This window comes from Semicossyphus pulcher, unplaced genomic scaffold (genome assembly GCF_022749685.1).
Source record: "Semicossyphus pulcher isolate SPU_LCO1_2020_fin unplaced genomic scaffold, fSemPul1.0.p SCAF_6, whole genome shotgun sequence".
Taxonomy (NCBI): domain Eukaryota; kingdom Metazoa; phylum Chordata; class Actinopteri; order Labriformes; family Labridae; genus Semicossyphus; species Semicossyphus pulcher.
This window is the reverse complement of record NW_027211737.1, coordinates 23939261-23958555: the sequence shown is the minus strand read 5'-3', so window position 1 is coordinate 23958555 and position 19295 is coordinate 23939261. Positions and strand designations below refer to the sequence as shown.

Sequence of the window (19295 nt, the reverse complement as noted above, 5' to 3'; positions counted from 1 at the left end):
TTTTGTGATATCTTTGTAGGTACCCTAAGAGAAGAAAGAGAGCATAAAAAATAAATTAGATGTAGATGTCTCTGTTCATATTTTGGCACATTTTTATCTTCTTTTTGATCTCAACTTAAATAAAACAATATCCTACCTTAAGTTTGGCAAACTCAAGTAAATTACTCCAATAGTTTCTAACTACAAGACCAACTGACTGGCATCCTTTGTTTTGTTCTCTCCTGTGGCCACACCTTATTTGCTCAACGTAAGCATTGAAGCTTTGCAGAAGAAGCAGCAGTCTTGTTCAAGGAGAAGAGAGAGAATAAGTCCTTTTAGAGTCTTAACCAATTATTTTAAAAGTGATATAACGTTAGGCTTATATTACCTGTCAATCACCAGCTCCAATAACACAATGTGTGAGTGCTGGCTGAATGCATCATCCCCATCCGCAAAGTCGTACTGCTCCAGCAGAGCTACCATGTCCAGGTTACAGGAGAGTTTATCGGGGAACTTCCAAGAGGAAAAGCGGACCGGTCCGGTTCTGGAGAAGACGTCCAGAGTCGCCCCTTGAAGGTCGACGAGGTCTCTGCGGAGGCTCTCGATACAGTCCTGACGACCCAAGAACTGACTCATGTCTGACTAGTTAGCTTATATGTTTTTTCTCTCTGATAAAACAACGAGAGGGAAAAGATGAAGCTTGTTGGCCAAGCATCTCCTAGGCAACTTCCACATAGTACTACGAGTTCCACAATGCTTTGCGATGTATTTCCGGAAGTAATAAGCCTCCATTGGGTCAACGAGAGCGCGACGCAGTGAGTGTTCAACTTAAGTCAATTTAGCATTTTAGCTATTATATTGCTTTCATAACATATTGCGTGATGTATTAGGCTTATTTATAAAACTTAAACCTTTCGTGTTTATTGGGTATTTGCAGGTAACTTCCACGTTCACAGAGAAGACACAGCCATGCCGCCTGGGCCTGTTCAGATTGTTCAGCCGGAGCCCAACAACAAGGTGACGATACCGCTGCAAGTTAGCTTATGTTAGCATTAGCAGTTTTACGTTAGCTAACATACTGCCTCTTTGAATTGTCTCTGATGAAGAGTTTACATTTAAACTTACCTCGAAATTTCTCCATTATTGAGAACGTCTATTTTGTATATTTAAAATGGAGTCTGTCTAATAGGCTAATTGTTAGCTTTGAAGGTCCATTTATCCAAATAAGCAAACTCTACTACTTGATGATTTGAGATAGCTGCTGAGAGTTTTGTGACTATCTGGTCTAAGCTATGTGTTTGCTAATTGAATGGAACACCTTTCAGATCACAAAGGAGATATAGAAGTGGATATCACAATTTTTTTTTACCTTTGTATTTGTATTTATATATTTATTTGACATGGCCATTGCATATTAATAACACTTCTGAAAATATGCCATAGTTAGCCAGAAGGCTAATTTTCATCTGTAGTCCCCAGGCGCAAACATTTAAAAGCAATGAAAATATGCAGATACGAGCAATGCCTGCACTACAAAAGGTCAAGAAAGACAGCTATAAAGATACAACTAAGCAAAATAATGACAAAAAAGACATAAAACATCACCAGAACACCTCACTGTTCTAGCGTTCTGATTACTTATAAAACATGCTTTTAGTTTAGCGGAGAAGGAATGGTAGTTAACACAGTTTCTTATGTGTTGTGGCAAATTGTTCCAATCCTGAGAGGCTCTGACAGATAAAGATTGGCCAAAACTACTTTTAATCCATGAACCAGACCCCCAGATTTTGGCCGTCGTGCCACTTTGGAGCAATCATGTCTCATAGTGATTTTTGATAAAGGTCTATGTCCCTAGTGTTGGAAAATCAGTGTCTTTCGTGTGGTTTTATTGACGTGTCACCAACTTGTCAGACTGCACCTTTAGTAGGCCATAGCTCCCTGTGGGGATGGTTTCAGTCAAATCTGTGCATCGTTCACTGTAACCAGGACATTTATTTACAGAAAGGTATATTATTAATGGGATGGTGACAGGAAAAATTACAATCTGGAGCATATTACATCTTCAAAATAAAAGTAAACCCTTACACATGGCATAATATATTGAAGGTAGGAAGGGTTGTTTTGTTATTTTGGTGAACTGACATTTTAGTTACAGCTAAAGTGTTAGCAGTGTAAGCATATTTTGCAAATCTGTTTAAATATTGCATACAAACTAACAAACCTAAATTTGTCTACAGAACGATGGGCCAGTTGAAGAAACCCCAGCCACTAAACCCATCGTGGGTATCATATATCCACCTCCTGAGGTCCGAAACATAGTTGACAAAACAGCCAGCTTTGTTGCCAGGTAAGTTACTCCACATGTGTCAATTGTCATATTTTATTATACAGCTGTCATCTTTAGTGAATTTTTTGACAGTTGTTTTTTTGTGTAATTTCCCAGGAATGGGCCTGAGTTTGAAGCAAGAATCCGTCAGAATGAGATTAACAATCCAAAGTTTAATTTCCTCAACCCCAATGACCCCTACCATGCCTACTACCGTCACAAGGTCAATGAATTTAAGGAGGGCAAAGCACAGGAACCTTCTGCAGCAGTGCCGAAGGTTATGCAGCAGGCCATGCAGTCCCAACAGCTTCCTCAAAAAGTAAGACATTGCATTTCAGTGTGCTTTTACTTTTTCATTGCTTATATAAAGTGTATCTGTTCACAACAACTAATATTTTCTGTTTGTCAATAGGTGCAAGTGATTCAAGAGACAGTCGTCCCCAAAGAACCTCCTCCTGAGTTTGAGTTCATTGCAGATCCTCCATCCATCTCAGCGTTTGATCTGGATGTTGTCAAGCTCACTGCCCAGTTTGTGGCTCGCAATGGCCGCCAGTTTCTCACTCAGCTCATGCAAAAAGAACAGAGGAACTACCAGTTTGACTTTCTTCGGCCACAGCACAGCCTCTTCAACTACTTCACCAAACTGGTTGAGCAGTATACTAAGGTGACCTGACAAATTATGCCTCTGATATCATTGTAACTCTCTGAGTGGCTGGTGAAGCTAAACTGTATTTTGACCCTCTTTCTCAAACTGTAGATTCTGATCCCACCGAAAGGCCTGCTGAACAAACTGAAGAGAGAGGCGGAGAATCCAAGAGAGGTTATGGACCAGGTAATCCCTTTGAACTGTGACTGTTACTCAGAGTAAGCATTTAATAGCATGTTGCCCATTTTAATCAGCTGTTTTGCTTCACAACCATCAGGTTAGGTACCGTGTTGAGTGGGCAAAGTTTCAGGAGCGTGAGCGTAAGAAGGAGGAGGAGGAAAGAGAGAAAGAACGGGTGGCCTATGCCCAAATTGACTGGCATGACTTTGTAGTGGTAGAGACGGTGGATTTCCAGCCCAACGAACAAGGTAATAAAAGAACAATGTTTCAAATCTTTAAATCTTTAAATTCCAAAACGTATTTATCTTTATTGGCGTCTTTGTCTTTATAGGCCACTTCCCCCCACCCACCACACCAGAAGAGCTTGGAGCTCGAATCCTGATCCAGGAGCGCTATGAGAAGTATGGAGAGAGTGAAGAGGTGGAAATGGAGGTGGAGAGTGAGGATGATGATGATGACCGGGAGGATCGCAATGTAGGCCAGCCTTCACAACCTGATCAAGACACACAACTGCAGGACATGGATGAGGTAGGAGCTGAAGACGTAATCTTTTCGCCTCATAAACTGCTCCTTGACAAATTTTTTGATGTCTTATTTCCTTATTTAATCTAATTAAGTGCACAACCTTTGTATGATGAGCCTCTGCTTGAAAACAACTACAATAGTATGTGCTGGTAACATATCAATCTTCCCCTCCTACTTCAGGGATCTGATGATGATGATGATGGCATGAAGGCTCCACTGCCTCCAGATAACCCTATGCCACCCCCTCTGCCCCCAACTCCAGACCAAGTCATTATTCGCAAAGACTACGACCCCAAAGGTAACATATGGCTCTTTTAGATAAGGGAATAACAAATTCATAACTAGCCATTACAGTGTTTGTTAACTTCATGCTTTTTTTTCCTCACAGCCTCCAAGCCTCAGCCCTCCATCTCAGTTCCGGATGAGTACCTCATCTCACCAATTACTGGTGAGAAGATCCAAGCCAGTAAGATGCAGGAGCACATGCGTATCGGTCTGCTGGATCCGCGCTGGCTGGAGCAAAGAGACCGCAGCATCAGGGAGAGGCAGACTGAAGATGAGGTCTACGCCCCTGGTTTGGATATCGAGAGCAGCTTGAAGCAGCTGGCTGAGAGACGTACTGATATCTTTGGTGTGGAAGAGACAGCCATCGGTAAGAAGATCGGTGAAGAAGAAATCCAGAAGCCAGAGGAGAAGGTGAGTACAGTTATGGGTTCATATCACACAGATTTGGGGTTGAAAGAATTACCCGATTTGGGTGAAAAAGAGTCCTTACAGTTTTGGTCTTTATGTTACCAGGTTACTTGGGATGGCCATTCAGGAAGCATGGCTCGTACACAGCAGGCAGCACAGGCCAACATCACCCTGCAGGAGCAGATCGAAGCCATTCACAAGGCCAAAGGACTGGTGGGAGAGGACGATACAAAGGAGAAAATTGGCCCAAGCAAGCCCAGTGACATCCATCACCCACCTCCCATGCCCTCGTCTGCGTCCATTTTACCCAAACCCAATCCTCCAGTCTCAGTGCCTCGACCACCCTCCTCTGTGAGTTATTTAAACACTATTTTCTCTGCTTAAAGAATTAAATTGTGAATTTTTAGCAAATAACCCACTTATGTGTTCTTTGTATATAGCTGGTGCCTCCAGTGCGCACCACTCTCCTGTCTGCTGTACCTGTACTTCCAAGACCACCTGTGTCTCCTGTGGTGCGCCTTGGACCAGGACAAGTCATCACACAGATGCCTCCAATGATTCCTGCTCCCCGCATCAATGTGGTCCAAATGCCGCCAACAGCACCTCACATTATGGCTCCCAGACCACCTCCTATGGTTGTTCCAGCAGGTAAGATCAAAGTTTCTAAACACCTATCGCTGACTTTCAAAATAAATGTGCATTATCGAGGAAATAATACTTTTTGTATTGTGCTAATTTGGTAACTGACCCTTCCTCACACAGGCTTTCTTACAAATCATTTTTAACTCAAATAACTGCTTTTTCTTCCAGCATTTGTCCCCGCTCCTCCAGTCCCACAACCCCCGAGCTCTGCTCCTGCACCACCAGCCCACCCACCCCCACCTCATGATGATGAGCCAGTCAGCAAGAAGATGAAGACGGAGGACAACCTTATGCCAGAGGAGGAGTTCCTTCGTAGAAATAAGGTTTGTTTTTTCCTGATAGTTAATGACACAGTCTATGATCTGCATGAAGACAAAATCCAAAATACAGGAAAAATACAGAAAATCTTTAGCTGTAATAAATATTGCCAAATTCAACACCCTGGTTCATCCTACTGTGTTGGTATAAGCTGCTCCATCTTCACTTAAAAAATGTTTTGTTTTTTTTCCTCTCCAGGGTCCTGTGGCCGTTAAAGTACAGGTCCCCAACATGCAGGACAAGACTGAATGGAAGCTGAATGGCCAAGTGCTGAATTTTACTGTCCCACTCACAGATCAGGTATGCACACATTGGCTTATTGTGCTCTTCGTTTCAGTAAGTGCATGCCAGACCAAGTTCTAATGGATGGGAAAATGCAATGTCTCCATAGGTGTCTGTTATTAAAGTCAAAATCCATGAAGCTACGGGCATGCCAGCCGGAAAACAGAAGTTGCAGTATGAGGTAAGGTCCACATCTCAGGTTTCACTTAACCTTTCAGTCTGACTGATTACCTACTAATGTGTATTATTTGTTTGTTACAGGGTATTTTCATCAAGGATTCCAACTCCCTGGCGTATTACAACATGAATAATGGGTCCATCATTCACTTGGCGCTGAAGGAGAGAGGTGGAAGAAAGAAGTGAGCCATGCAGCAAGAAGGAAAAGATTTTGCCTATGGATGTTTCGTCACTCAATTCTGTCATGTTGTTTTAGTTAAATGACATTTTTTCAGAACTATATTCTGCTTATCGTACATTTTTGTAATTGACATGTTTTTTTCTTCAATGCTACTTTAAATGCTAAATGAATTATACAGTACATTGGATGGCAGGCATGACACACTACTGCTTCAGCTCTTAATTTGTTGATGATGATATAGAGTATTTGGTAAGCTGTAAGAAAAATGTAGAGCCCCATAATGATCATCCATTTAAATAAAGGAATAAAAAATATACCTGCTTTTGTTACTTCAAGGTAATGTGTAAGATTAAGGTCACAATGTATTAATCACACAACTCTATAATCCCACAAGGGGCCATTGGAATGGAGCAGCTTGCACATACAGACAACACATAAATTATAGATAACAGCTAAAATATTAATACTTATAAATATAAGTCTGACAAATCATCCTACAGAGCATTTAGTTCTCTGTTTGCAGAGTGGATGAATGATTTTGAATAGCGGTTAGTTTTACAATCCAGTATAAAATAACAATGCCCTGATGGCAACAAAAAATTCACTTTCAAGAAAAGGTCCAGAAGGAAGCCAAAATATTTGCAGCTTTCTGGAGGATTTGCTGGTTGCAAAAATAATCTCTTTTTACTCATGTGAGGCTGTGAAACCAGCAGATATAAGAAAAGCACAGGATATTCTCATAAAAGAAACTGGAATAATAATGTAATAATCACTGCATAAATTAATGCAGGCTTTATGCTCAGATGCACTCTCTACCGTATTTAGAAACCTGAGGATTAGGGTTTTAGACTAAACAACACAGTACATAGTTTGTCTCGTCTAAATTAGGGGTTTACTTGGATATCTGCCCTGTATTATACGATTTAGATTGATTGCAGTGCAGTAGAGACAAAGTGCAAGGAGTGCATATTTTCCAGACATAAGATGTACTTCCTAAGGCAGCCACTAGGGGTAACATTAAGACGGTAAATCCAGCCCAGGACCGCAGGCTGGGGCTGCTGGACGAGGCGAAATCTCAGCAGACTTGGGATGACAGGACAGCAAACCAGGACGCCGTTAGCTAAAAACATGACAAACTAGTCTGTTAACCAGCTCACATAGTTAGTGTATGGCTAACTATGAAAAACTAGCTGATAATGTAGCGTTGGTTGTTTGAGGTAGTGTGAATTTAGAAATAGTTTTGGGTAGTGTTGGCACGAGCAGGCTAACTTTACGATAGCAACCAGCCGTTAGCTAGCTAATGTTAAATCTGAATAAGCAGTCAAGTTAACCCAGTTAGCGTAACCAAGTTTGACGCTTCCTGACGCTCGTAACGTAACGTTTGTTAACATTTAAAGATATAGCCGTAGTTGGAAAGTTTAACTCACTTATAGAAATCATGGCGTCGATGCTATTTGATTCGACAACATATGAAGAGGAGCACTTTTGACTTTGGGCTGTCAACAAGCTCGCTGACGTTAGCTATCCTGGCTAGCCAGCTAGCTCTCTTGCTAAAATGGCCAGAATAGAAAACGGCCGTCAATCAGCGGACACAAGGAGCATCAGGACTGTTAGCAGCAGTCATATGGACGATGAAAGCTCATTGGGATCAGACTCTGAGATCAACGGCTTCACCAGCGAAAGACAAACCGATAAATATGGATTTATTGGAGGGGCGCAGCAGTGCTCGGAGGGACAGTAAGTTTGTTTCAACTCTACAGTGATTCATTGCCATTGACTGGAAGTCTGTGATGTCCCGACACTTCAACCTAAATCTATGGGCTGTACATTTTTAATTGCACTTCAGCTTAAGTTGAGAGCAGGGCTGGATAAGTTCAGCAGTTATTGTCGTTATGGTGACATATCACAAGTTTTGTTGGTGTTGTTGTCTTGGTGCTTCTGCAAAATAGAGCTCACAACCAGCTGCGTGGCACACTGAGTTTTTTATATGAACTGTTTGCCTCCCAAAATATTGAAAATAAAGAAACTACAGGCAAGCGGATGAAGAAGGAGAAGGATTCCTATCTTGTTGCATAATTCATTTATTTCTTAATGTAAATCGTTTTGTTACATATTCCTTGAGTTCTTCTGTGGAACTGGACGAATACTACACACTGTCTTGTTTGTATGTTTTCGTGTGAATTAATTTATTCATAGCCTTTGAGACAAGATACAGGGTTTTTTTTTCCCTAAGAAGGCTTTTCTGTCCTCTCTTTTGTAACTGGAGGCCTGGAGCCTTAATCACAGCTCTGAAAGTGGAAGGAGTGAGTGAAAGTTGTGCCAAGCACAGGCTGGCTGGGAGCTTCCTGTTTTCGGGAGTTTGGCAGACATTGAGCCAAAGATCTGGTGCCCCGTTACTACAGGGCCTCTTTTGGCCCCAAGTTTTATAGGTGGTCCCACACCCAGGGTTTAACTTGCACTGTTTGGCAGTGATTGAAAGGAACTCATCTCTAGAAGCTCAAGCTGGAGTAAAACATATTGTTGTACTGATCTCAAACGTATACCCGACAGCTTTTTATAAACTTAAAGAGGGTTGTCCCAATCTAAAAAAAACTCTTTGAAGAAGTTTGAGCCCTACAATTACAGGCTTGTGCTGATGAGAAAATTACATAGCTTTGTGAAGCACCATACCTCATTCGTAATGTAGGTTAGACGTACGTTTTCTTTTTACTTCTGGAGAATATTATTTGCAGTCCCTAATTTATCTTCCCTGTAAACGTTTTGAATTTGAATTACATCACAAGTCAGTCAAATCTCCACTGCAGCTCTTTGAGGTCCAACAGTCTTTACCATCAAAGGGCTGGATCAGTTTGTTTTATAGTCTCCTCAGAACAAAGTTAGTACTTGTTATTTTTGACTCTTTGCACAGTTTACTGACTGCATATAAGCAACACACGCAGATCTGATGGCTCACGTAAAAAGATTAACAGACTTTCTGAGGGTGTTTTTAATATACTACAGCCTGCTGCTATCAACTCCCTTTTTTATTCAATAATGAGATTTGTTTTGGACCAACCTTCAGGTATGGAGTCTTATATTTATTTACTCGCGTTGGCTCCAGCCCCTAACTTTGGTGGGAAAAGCACATTGTTGGTGGGCCAAATGTAACAGGCCAGCATGGGATATTTGGTGGCCACAGAGTTATTTATTGACATTAATTGCTTTTATATTGATTTAATGCAAATTATTAAATGTATCTTTCCCATCTCTTTTCTCTCCAGAACTCGTGATGTCCCCCCAGAGGTGCTCAGGCAGAGGGAGGTGAAGTGGCTGGACATGCTTGGCCACTGGGACAAGTGGATGATCAAGAGATTTGATAAGGTCAGAGTCAAGTACAAACTCAGCAACACAACAACTGGCTTGTTTGTTTGGTGCGAGTCATGGTGATAGCCCAGATGTGACACGGTTCAGTATTTTTCTGAAGCTGTTATCTCAGCATTACCACAGTTGTCTCCAGGCAGCAGTTTTTCAGTCCAGAGTAGTTTTGTACACGATCAGACAAGGCAAATGGCATTTCCCAAGTATTTGATTGCACAAGGAAAAGGCACATTGTTTGCAGCGCCACTTGTCTGACTGGTTCTGTGAACCGCTCTCAGCAATTCAGCAGAGAGCCGCAACTTCACCTCATTTCCATGAGTCAGCAGCAGGGCAGGACACGACCCATCCCTCTATCGGCCCATGCACCATGTGACAAATTGACAGTCTCAGATTCAGGGTGGGGCTGTATTTACTTCCTTTGAGAAAACCATGTAATAAAGGTGCTGCGGGTTAAAACTATAGCCGCTCTCAAATGCTAGACAGTCGTTATGGAGAAACAGTTGAGCTGCAAGCACTTTTCATTTTCCTGTTAAGAAGGCTCAAAGGTTTCTGATCCCTTGTTTTGCTTCTTTTTTTCACAATAACTGTTGCAGACATCATAATCTCACTGAGGAAGTCGGCCAGCTCTTTTTTAGAAAAACAAACAAAACAATCCAGAAATGTTAATGAAAATCAAACCAAACCATGCTAATGCAAATCAAACATAATCAGTGTCAGGGGCATATTGAAACGCTTGGATATCATTTGTATTTCGTTCAACCAAGTATTGTCAATAGTGGCTTTTCACATTGTACGAAAGATAATAGCCATGCCGCTTCTTTTACACTGTGCCTTGCTTATTACATACAAGATGTAGTTGTTCACAACTGTACAGTATGATACAGTTTGGGCCCATTAACGGCACCATTCCTCTAATATTCAGTGTCATTGCCGAGCCAAAAAAGGGTATTTTCTTGATTAACTGTCTCTGTAGAATTATATTGAATATATGAAATATATATCGTTATTTTTTTATTTTAGTGTGTAATTGAATATTGCTGTCAGTGTCCAAGTGTCTTTTTAAACTTCTGCAGTATGAAGGCGTACCTATCTTGGCTGTGAGGTCCCGACAGGGTAAAGATCTTATTGAGGACAAAAAAAGGATGTTGTTAAACCAAGTGTGTTATATTTGCTGATCTTAATAGTTTTTTGGCCAATGCTTTACATTGAAATTAGACTGTGCTGCACCACAGTTTAAATCATGACAAGTAAGTAAGGTTATGTAAAACTGAGGACTGAAGAAAACTATCACAAATAAGAATGTTGTTATGTGGTATGATGTAATCTTGGCTTGACACAGATGTTACAGGTCCCTTATTAAACAGTGTGCACTATGGGCAAACAATTAAAACATCTTAAGTTAGACTTGGTTTTACACAGCCAACAGATTAACTTGATATAGTGTTTAAAGCACAGGTGTTAGTAATAATGTTAATGACTTTTCTATTTAGGTGCCTCAGCCCTATCGTGATGTAATTATTAACACCTGTCATTTATCTACTTTGGCGTGTCAAGAAGCAACTAATCCTGTTAACTGAAGATCAGTGGTTCATTGAATTAAGTGTGTACATGTGGATGTTGTTATTTATTTTATCATATTATCTATTTAATTATATTTTATTCCTTAACTTGCACATTTGTTTAGACAATCTGAAAGAACTTTGTAGTAATTGTTGCCTACTGTGATATGACATAATGTCTTCTGTGGAAAAGGTCTGTGGCAGTGAGCTGCTCCTTTGTGGTCTGAGAAAAAGGAACAGATACCAAGTGGCCGGTCGAGTGTTTTCACCACTGACTGTACTGTACCAGCTTTGATAATGCCTTTCTTGGCTTGTGGCAAGCCTTTGACCTCTTGTTCCTTTTTATGTCCTGTTTTATTTGGTGATCTCTTTATCCTCTGTGGTTCAGGTGAGGCTGAGGTGCCAGAAGGGAATCCCTCCTGCCCTCAGAGGCCGCGCATGGCTCTACCTGTCAGGGGGGAAGATGAAGAAAGAGCAGAACCAGGGAAAGTTTCAGGCAAGGAGAATCTGCCTCTTTCACTTCCTCGTAAACTTTTTTTTTGCTCTGTTTTGCTCTCATTTCATTTTTGAGTTTCATCTGAAATTGTTACTGAAACTGTTGCCATGCCAACAGTGGTACTTTTTTGGTTGAAGACACAGATGTGGTTTTTACACAACACTGAAGACAGTTAAGGTTTAGATCACTATATTTAGAATGAAAAATCAAGTGACGTGTAAGAGCTAAAAATACAGCTTTATTTCCTATCTGGGATCTTAAAATTTGCCAGAAGTGTTTGTGTTAAGTGAATTTTTAAAATATTCACTGTCTTAATTACGATTTAATGCTTTAGTTTGGCTCTAAGGAATCTTACAGTCCTCTGTGTATTTTCTCAGGAGCTGGACAGCCAGCCCGGAGACCCTAAATGGATAGATGTGATTGAGAAAGACCTCCATCGACAGTTTCCTTTCCATGAGATGTTTGTGTCACGGGGAGGACACGGGTAAGCTGTCTGCCACGATCTGACATTAAACAGTGGAACTGATAACAAAGATAACTTGACCTTGTGACATTTGCATGTGTTTGTGTTTGATCGTCCACAGGCAGCAGGACCTGTTCCGCGTCCTTAAGGCCTACACTCTGTACAGACCAGAGGAGGGATACTGCCAGGCTCAGGCTCCCATTGCTGCTGTGTTGCTTATGCACATGCCTGCTGAGGTACGCCTTCCTCTCAACCACAAACACCAAATAAACTGCCTTGTTTGGTGTGAGTGTACTGTCACCATATGTTTGCAATACTGTGCTGGCTTTGTGGTTATAGTTTCTGGGCCAGTGCTAAAAGACAAAGCTCTGAAGCCTTGTTCTTATTTTCGCCTTTTAAGAGTAAAACCCACGTAAAAATAGAAATCAGACGGGCTCCTTTATTATATTTCCCAGCTCTGTGTTATTTTCTGACCTTGGACAAGTCTATTTATAAGCTGCACGGCACAGAAGCAGACTGTACTGATGATGTCATGTGGAGATAAATCCTTGAGCTGCTTCAGAAACGGAATAATAGATAAACTTTAAGAACATTATAGCAGCAGTAATGGTGACTGTATTAGGATATATATATAGATGCAGGTTTTCTTATTCATACCTGTGAGCTTTTAGTCAATGAAACTGATGTCTCTAGCCCTTTTTCTACACTGCCAGTTTAAGGTGGGTTTATGCCCCGTCTTCTATGTAAAACGCACAGAGGGGTAATGGTGGGGCAAAGTCTTTCTGCCTCTGAGTCTCCATCGGAGTAGTAACAGAGGCAAAACGGCAGTGTGAATGGCAGTTCAGGCCAGGTGGAACAGTGTCATGTATGTGAAGCTATTTGTGTACACTGTTCTGCTTTCGTGTGGTTCAATGAAAACGGGCCAGGCAGCATAATGGCGGAGCTTCGTTAACAGAAATCTATGAACTCTTCTATGAAAAGTTTATTGTGTTTTATTATTATTTCCAATAAGTTTAATCAGATGCTTTCTTTATTACAAGTCTTTATGCTCATTTCATCATAGCCTTTCTAGTTTGTTTGGTTTTTTTAATTGTCTACTAATCTGGGATCGATTTAAACTATGCTAAATGATATTTTAAGGAGAGGGTCCTCTGAAATATGGTTAATCATGCAATCAAACTGCATAATTTATAAATAAGAGCCATCATGAGGTAAAATAAACCAACTAGCATGTGATGCAAATTAGCATCTAAAGAGATTTAGCTGCTGCAAGCCTGTTTGTGTCCTGATGCGACCCATCTTACTGGTAGTGTTTACTTATTCGTTGTTACTTAGACAAAATAATGTTAAACACAAATAGACAAAAACAACACAAGAGACGAAAGTTTTTCTTTATTACCAAAGTCAACATTTCCGTTATTAACCTGCCCTCTTTGTGAACACACAGAAACGTCCTGTAAAATGAGCGCCTTCCTGACATCATCTGTGTGTGTTTCCACAGGATGCCTTCTGGGGGCTGGTCCAAATTTGTGAGAAGTATCTTCCTGGCTACTACAGCCCCGGGCTGGTGAGACTCAAAACACGTGCAAGCATGCATGATGACATCATCAGGTGTTGGAAATGAGAAAATTACTGCGTGCGACTCTGCTGTTCCAAGAACCACAATCCAGATGAACTAACTGGACTCAGATTGTTATTACAGTTAAACTGGAATGCATTGTTGTTGCTGCAGAGAGCACAGTGTGGCAAACTCAGTGATGAAACCAAGAGGGTGTTGACAGTCCTGTCAGATCATAATTAAACTTGGATTATTTACTCGCTTTGGATTACAACATGATTCATTTGAAACGGTCTATTTTTAATGACGAACATCGACTTGTGTATCAGGTTTCATCTCCTACAATACAGAGCACAATGGCTTTTGTTTCCTCTGTCAATGCTTCCTACCTGTGTGTCTTTCAGGAAGCCATACAGTTGGATGGAGAGATCCTGTTCGCTCTGCTGCGACGTGTCTCCCCGCTAGCCTTCCGCCATCTGGAGAAACACAAGATCGACCCCATCCTCTACATGACCGAATGGTTCATGTGTGCCTTCTCCAGGACGCTGCCTTGGGCCTCTGTGCTGCGTGTGTGGGACATGTTCCTCTGTGATGGTAACAATGTCTCGTAGCACTGTGGTACAGATATTGTAGATGAGCAGTATATTAGTTCTTTACACGGATACTTAACCACATGGCTCTCTCTCTCTCTCTCTCTCTCTCTCTCTCTCTCTCTCTCTCTCTCTCTCTCTCTCTCTCTCTCTCTCTCTCTCTCTCTCTCTCTAGGAGTGAAGATAATTTTCCGAGTGGGTCTGGTGCTGCTGAAGTGCATGCTGGGAACCCGGGAGAAGCTGAAGGCTTGCCAGGGCCAGTATGAGACCATGGAGATACTCAGGGCCATAGAGCCTCGATACATGCAGGAGGGCTACCTCGTACGAGAGGTATGTGCTCAGGGGACAGTCCTTTAACCAGAATGTGTGTTGAAAGTCACTCGTCGGCACGTATTAACCCTGCTTAAATCAACATGCATGATACTCTCGATCTTTACCAGCTTCAGAAGTTTTGTGAGTTTAATATACCCATGAAACCCATTACACATTGTGTTACTGTAGGCCTGTGTCATATAAGACAGGGCATGCTTTTATAGTTAAACCTAGTTTATCTTCATGATAGGTTTCCCTTTTTACAGCTCATAAAAACTACAACCCACATTTCATTGCAGGTTTTGCGATCGCTGATATTACTGTGCATTGGCTGTATGTGTTTAGTAGGTTTCAGTGCAATTTACACAAATAAAAGAAATCCTAAATGTACATTAAAGAGGTAATACTGATCATGCATTTTCTTGTTGTTGAATTGCAGGGAAATTCAACATAAAAACAAAACATTACTATCTCTTAAAGTAATCATTATTGGTGTCTGAGATATTATACAGTTGGAGTATATTCTTCTATATTTTGCCTTTTATATTCACCCATCTTTGTTCATATCTCCCTGGTGGTCATTTTAAGTGGTTGTAAGGACTCCATATACACAGACTGATAATAGGGTTCCCTTAAGACACAAACATTGTTTGTATATGACATGATATCACATTGGCTTAATCCTAATGTAGTGGAGTGTTATGTCACTCCTGCACAGTGGGTGTTGAGAAATGCAGCCGAGGAAACAGAAGAGACTTTGAGAATTAAATTGACATAGAGACCAATTGAGCCGAGAGCTGGCTGGTCAGTGTCTGCTGTCTGTGCCAAGCTTTGTGTGAGTCTCTGTCCAGACTAACAATACGGCCTCTCATATGAAGGGTTGTCCTGACACCAGCCCTGAGGCTCTTTGGCATTTACTGACAAAGATCACGATTTACACAATGGTAAAGCATGGAAGGAACATACTGTATTTTCCAAGGGCTGGTTTCTCTTTCCTCCACATTTCCTTTGAAAATGACCTACATGTTAATGACTCAGCTGTGACCTGTGATGTGTCTCTTCCTGTTGCAGATCTTAGAAGTACCAGTGACGGCACGAGATGTGGAAAGAGAGAATCACACCCAGCTGAAGCGTTGGAAGAAGAACCGCGGAGAGCTGAACTTCAAGTCACCCCCGAGGATGCACGGCGCTCGACTCATCATGCAGGCCGAGCCGCCCCGGCGCCAGGACCTGCAGCAGAACCCCACCATTGTGCTCGAGGTGCCGCAGCCTGAACCAAAGCTGAAGAAGGGCAAAGAGGAGAAGAAAAGCAAGAAGAAGATGAGCCTTAAGAAGTCCCAGACCATTGAGGAGATCCCTAATCCTTACTCTCTTCCCAATGACCCTCCGCCTCCACCCTCAGATCCACCAGCTCCGCCTCCAGTCAGCAGTGAGACCCCCGAGCTTGTGCCACAGACTGAAACAGAGCCCCTTCACCAGCAGCAAGTCCCTCCTATAGACCTTACCCCTGCCAAAGAATCTCCTCTCCAGCGCTCCACACACAGCCTTAGCAGCACAGACCAGGACACATACCTGTAGCTCTACACCACTGTGTTTGTGTGTGTGTGTGTTTGGATGAAGCACCAGCACTCTACAGCCAACGACCAACCAGCCTTGCCAAGGCCTCTGATTGGCCAGCTTCACTATTATTCTTTTGTTGGACTGTTTTGTATCCATTTATTCATTTTAGACACCATTTTGCCTAAGATATTATAAGTGTACACTGAAGCCTCATTGCTGAGTGTAAAACTACTCTGATGCTTACGCCATCATCTATCCTCTTGGTGCTTGATGCTCTTATTCCTACCATAAGTCTTATTATTCCGTTTGCACAGGAGACATGTTACTGAGTCATTGGGAGTAAAGTCACTTCTTCTGAGCGGCGTGGTTACATGTTTAAAATGGGAGGTTCCACAGCTTCGACTGTTTTCTGTATATTTCCACTCATTTTCAACACTATTGAGTTCCTCGTAAGTTATACTATGCAGCAGTGGGTGTAAACTCTCTGCTGGTTGATGTTTCATTCAGGGTTTAGTCCATTAGAGGGCAGCCTTGCAGAGTTACAGTCCCTGTTAGTAATTTTCATCACAGCAGGGAGGGGATTCCTTTAAGGATTTACTACGTTTGGGAGGTATTATAATTCTGAGATTGAGCTTTTACAGCTGGGAAACTTTTGCATTTCATGTTTTGTATCTTTAATCATCATCCTGAATCGATGGAATTAAGTCACACCGCATTATCATTTTTCTACAAGCACTATTTATTTAAAGATTTAATGATATGTTTGTGCACGTCCCGCTCGTGCACAAATGGTCGCATTTTTTCAGTGTACGTTGAATTGATGTGGTTTAACTCTGTATACTCAAATCTTCACTGTGCCAGCCACTTCCAGCCACTTTAAAGCAGAATTATTTCATGTTATTTTGGCAGCAGAGAGGAGAAAACTGGATGTCCCTCACTGAACGACACACATTGCCTTGTTAAAAGCTCATCAGTGGAAAAGCTGTCTCTTGCCAAATGCAAATCTGTGTCATATTTGTGATTCGTGTTTCCTGTGGACTCTGAGCGATTTACAAATCACCTAATGGTGCTGACCTCTGTCCTGTGATTGGTCAAATATCCAGTTGAAGCCAAGGAGATCCTGTAGTGTTTTCTTAAATATTTCGCTAGAATTTCCAAAGCAGATCAAGACAGTGGTGTTTTGTGATTACCTATGACCGCTACCTGTGATCAGGCTTATTCTGTTAGTAAAGCCAGCAGGGATCATGTGATTTCAAGGCCTTTTGGGATATTTGTAGCATTTCTCTCTTGAAAAAATGGCTAGTTTCTTTGGGAGATACGGAAACATGCAGGGGATGGTCGGCTTTTTCTATTGGACAATCTTCTCTGTTACAGTCCATGTCTGTTTTCTACCTTTCATCACAGTGACAAAAGGTAAAGGGAGTTCTGACAAGCATAAGCACACGTGTGTATATAATTAAATAAAAAACAGTCCCAGCTAAATAAACAAAGCATGTGTTGGTCAGTTATAAAAAGCGAAGGGGTTTAAACGAAACACATTTTCAAGCTGTCACTTACCTGTATGCAATAGTTTCCTAATCGCTTATACTACAAACTTCACATTTCGCTAATGTTATTTTTTAATTTAATGCGCATTGTGTAGATATGACATGTAAAATAACAATTTGTTTTGTAATGAAATCTATTTTTCAAACTATAATGCTATATTTTATTGAGCAGTTACAGAAACAGATCTCTAAATCAAGTGCCAGAATATTTTAGATCAACATTTGTAACACTAGAAAGAAAAAGTTAAAAGTAAAAATTAGGCAAATGAAATGTTTTGTTTCTCTAAAGACAGACTTGTATTATTGTACCGTTCACATTGGGGTTATAAAAGAGATTTTACAAGCATGGGGCAGATTGCATCATCATGAGTTTGAATTCTGCAAATAAATTTGTGTTTAAAGACTAAAACCTTTTTGTATGGCATTATTCATTGGTAACCACAATGTAGGTGAATGTTTTCGGACACATGGAGCTTTATATGCATTTACCCTGTTGTGTGCAGTGTCTTGTTTTCACCACCAGATGGAGATGCAGAGTCATCACTTTGAAGTGAAGCAGTGGTTTCTAAAGTGGGCACTTGTTTGGATCTGAAGCACTCTGGGGCATCTTAAAGGACCAAAGAGATCCCAAGCCTTTTTGTTTTTTTCATTTCTAAATATGTTAAAAATGTTAGGGTGGGTCAACAGTTACATTTGATTAAATGATTACTTACAAGACGTATTTATTTTCATACCAGGATTAAAAAAGGTCAAAAGTGGTGGGAAAATACCAACCCTGACCAACGGGAGCAGCAGGGTCTGTGTCTTGCCCAAGGACGCACTTGTGGACAAGATGGCATGCCAAACGTTTTACATCAATGTGATGATGTTAAAGTCACACATGGTCTTAGACACGTGTGTGCCACAAGAAAATCATTATTAAGGAGGGTCATGATTTAAAGGAATAGCTTTTCTTGCCATGAGTTAGATGAGAAGATTGACACAACTGTGTGCTTGTTTATATGTTACATACAAAGCTACAGCCAGCCCAGCAGCTGGTTAGCTTATCACAAGTAAAGACAAGTAAAACAAAAAAAATCACACCCTACATTTTAGTTTTCAATCAATATAAAATACAGGCATATGTTCTTGGCTATGTCTTCTGCCTTCTAGTCCACTTTTTAAGCTAGCTGTTACCCTCTGTTTCAAGTCTTTATGTTTAGCTAGCTAACTAGCTGCAGGTGTACAGCTACATATTTAGCCTACAGGTATGAGTATGGTATTAATCTTCTCCTATAATGCTCAGAAAAAAAGCTATTTAGGTCAATATCCAAATGTGTATTTTTTTCCTTGAAAAAGTTTGGGAACCCAAGGATTAGGTTGTGGGACAGCAGCGGTTTCCAAAGTGAGGTTGGATCAACAAAATGCAGTTGTTGGTTAAATTTCACAATCACTCATTGATGCTCCAAAGTAATTAATTTGTTTCCTCCACTGTGTAATTCTGCGCTGTTGAATCATTCACCTCACACAGAACTACATGGTACAAAATCTTATCAAATGGGAGTCCATGCTCTGGTGTGTATCTGCGTGGGTGTTCTGCAAATGAAGCTAAGAGTGTGAAGCCCCCGCAGGAGTGAATCCACTCCTGACACAAACATTTGACCTTTCTCCTCTCAGGCTTTCTCTTCAGTTTGAACAGCTCCCCCAAAAGAGGTCATTTCTGGTGTCCTTCTCGTTTAGACTAATAACAGGTTGTCATTCTTTTCTTAATTCACTGTTTGAACTGTCAAATGCCTCTTCTCTACACCTCGAGGTGTGGGATATGGGAAGTTTGTGCCTCTGGCCTGAAAGAGTTCAGTGCAAATTGCTACCTTGATGACCTCAATGAGACGGGCTAACTTATTTCTAATCGTCCAGCAAGGCGT

General features: G+C 41.2%; 3 protein-coding genes across 3 annotated transcripts; 2 read left to right on the top strand and 1 right to left on the bottom strand.

The window, feature by feature from the left end:
* Positions 1 to 363: 363 nt before the first annotated feature.
* On the bottom strand, positions 364 to 615 carry ccdc157 (coiled-coil domain containing 157). Its single transcript, XM_069683646.1, has one exon. The coding sequence runs from the start codon at positions 613 to 615 to the stop codon at positions 364 to 366; it is 252 nt and encodes an 83-aa protein (XP_069539747.1).
* Positions 616 to 756: 141 nt separating this feature from the next.
* sf3a1 (splicing factor 3a, subunit 1) lies at positions 757 to 6261 on the top strand. The gene is made up of 16 exons (XM_069682620.1): positions 757 to 794; positions 917 to 996; positions 2217 to 2326; positions 2423 to 2624; positions 2718 to 2969; positions 3063 to 3137; positions 3229 to 3379; positions 3463 to 3659; positions 3837 to 3954; positions 4045 to 4352; positions 4455 to 4700; positions 4790 to 4997; positions 5160 to 5314; positions 5508 to 5609; positions 5701 to 5772; positions 5853 to 6261. Exons 2-16 carry the CDS (start codon positions 949 to 951, stop codon positions 5952 to 5954), a joined length of 2346 nt encoding a protein of 781 aa, XP_069538721.1. The 5' UTR covers positions 757 to 794; positions 917 to 948; the 3' UTR covers positions 5955 to 6261.
* Positions 6262 to 7041: 780 nt separating this feature from the next.
* Positions 7042 to 17800, top strand: LOC138609932 (TBC1 domain family member 10A-like). The gene is made up of 9 exons (XM_069682621.1): positions 7042 to 7686; positions 9210 to 9309; positions 11254 to 11361; positions 11739 to 11845; positions 11946 to 12060; positions 13326 to 13391; positions 13787 to 13976; positions 14148 to 14302; positions 15356 to 17800. Exons 1-9 carry the CDS (start codon positions 7505 to 7507, stop codon positions 15860 to 15862), a joined length of 1530 nt encoding a protein of 509 aa, XP_069538722.1. The 5' UTR covers positions 7042 to 7504; the 3' UTR covers positions 15863 to 17800.
* The last annotated feature ends 1495 nt before the right edge of the window (positions 17801 to 19295 follow it).

Coding starts and splice junctions, on each gene's coding strand:
- ccdc157 (XM_069683646.1), bottom strand. CDS start 615: ATGAGTCAGTTCTTGGGTCGTCAGGACTGTATCGAGAGCCTCCGCAGA.
- sf3a1 (XM_069682620.1), top strand. CDS start 949: ATGCCGCCTGGGCCTGTTCAGATTGTTCAGCCGGAGCCCAACAACAAG. Junction 3,380..3,462: donor TTTCCAGCCCAACGAACAAG/GTAATAAAAGAA, acceptor TTGTCTTTATAG/GCCACTTCCCCCCACCCACC. Junction 4,353..4,454: donor TCCAGAAGCCAGAGGAGAAG/GTGAGTACAGTT, acceptor TTATGTTACCAG/GTTACTTGGGATGGCCATTC.
- LOC138609932 (XM_069682621.1), top strand. CDS start 7,505: ATGGCCAGAATAGAAAACGGCCGTCAATCAGCGGACACAAGGAGCATC. Junction 11,362..11,738: donor AGAACCAGGGAAAGTTTCAG/GCAAGGAGAATC, acceptor GTATTTTCTCAG/GAGCTGGACAGCCAGCCCGG. Junction 13,392..13,786: donor GCTACTACAGCCCCGGGCTG/GTGAGACTCAAA, acceptor TGTGTCTTTCAG/GAAGCCATACAGTTGGATGG.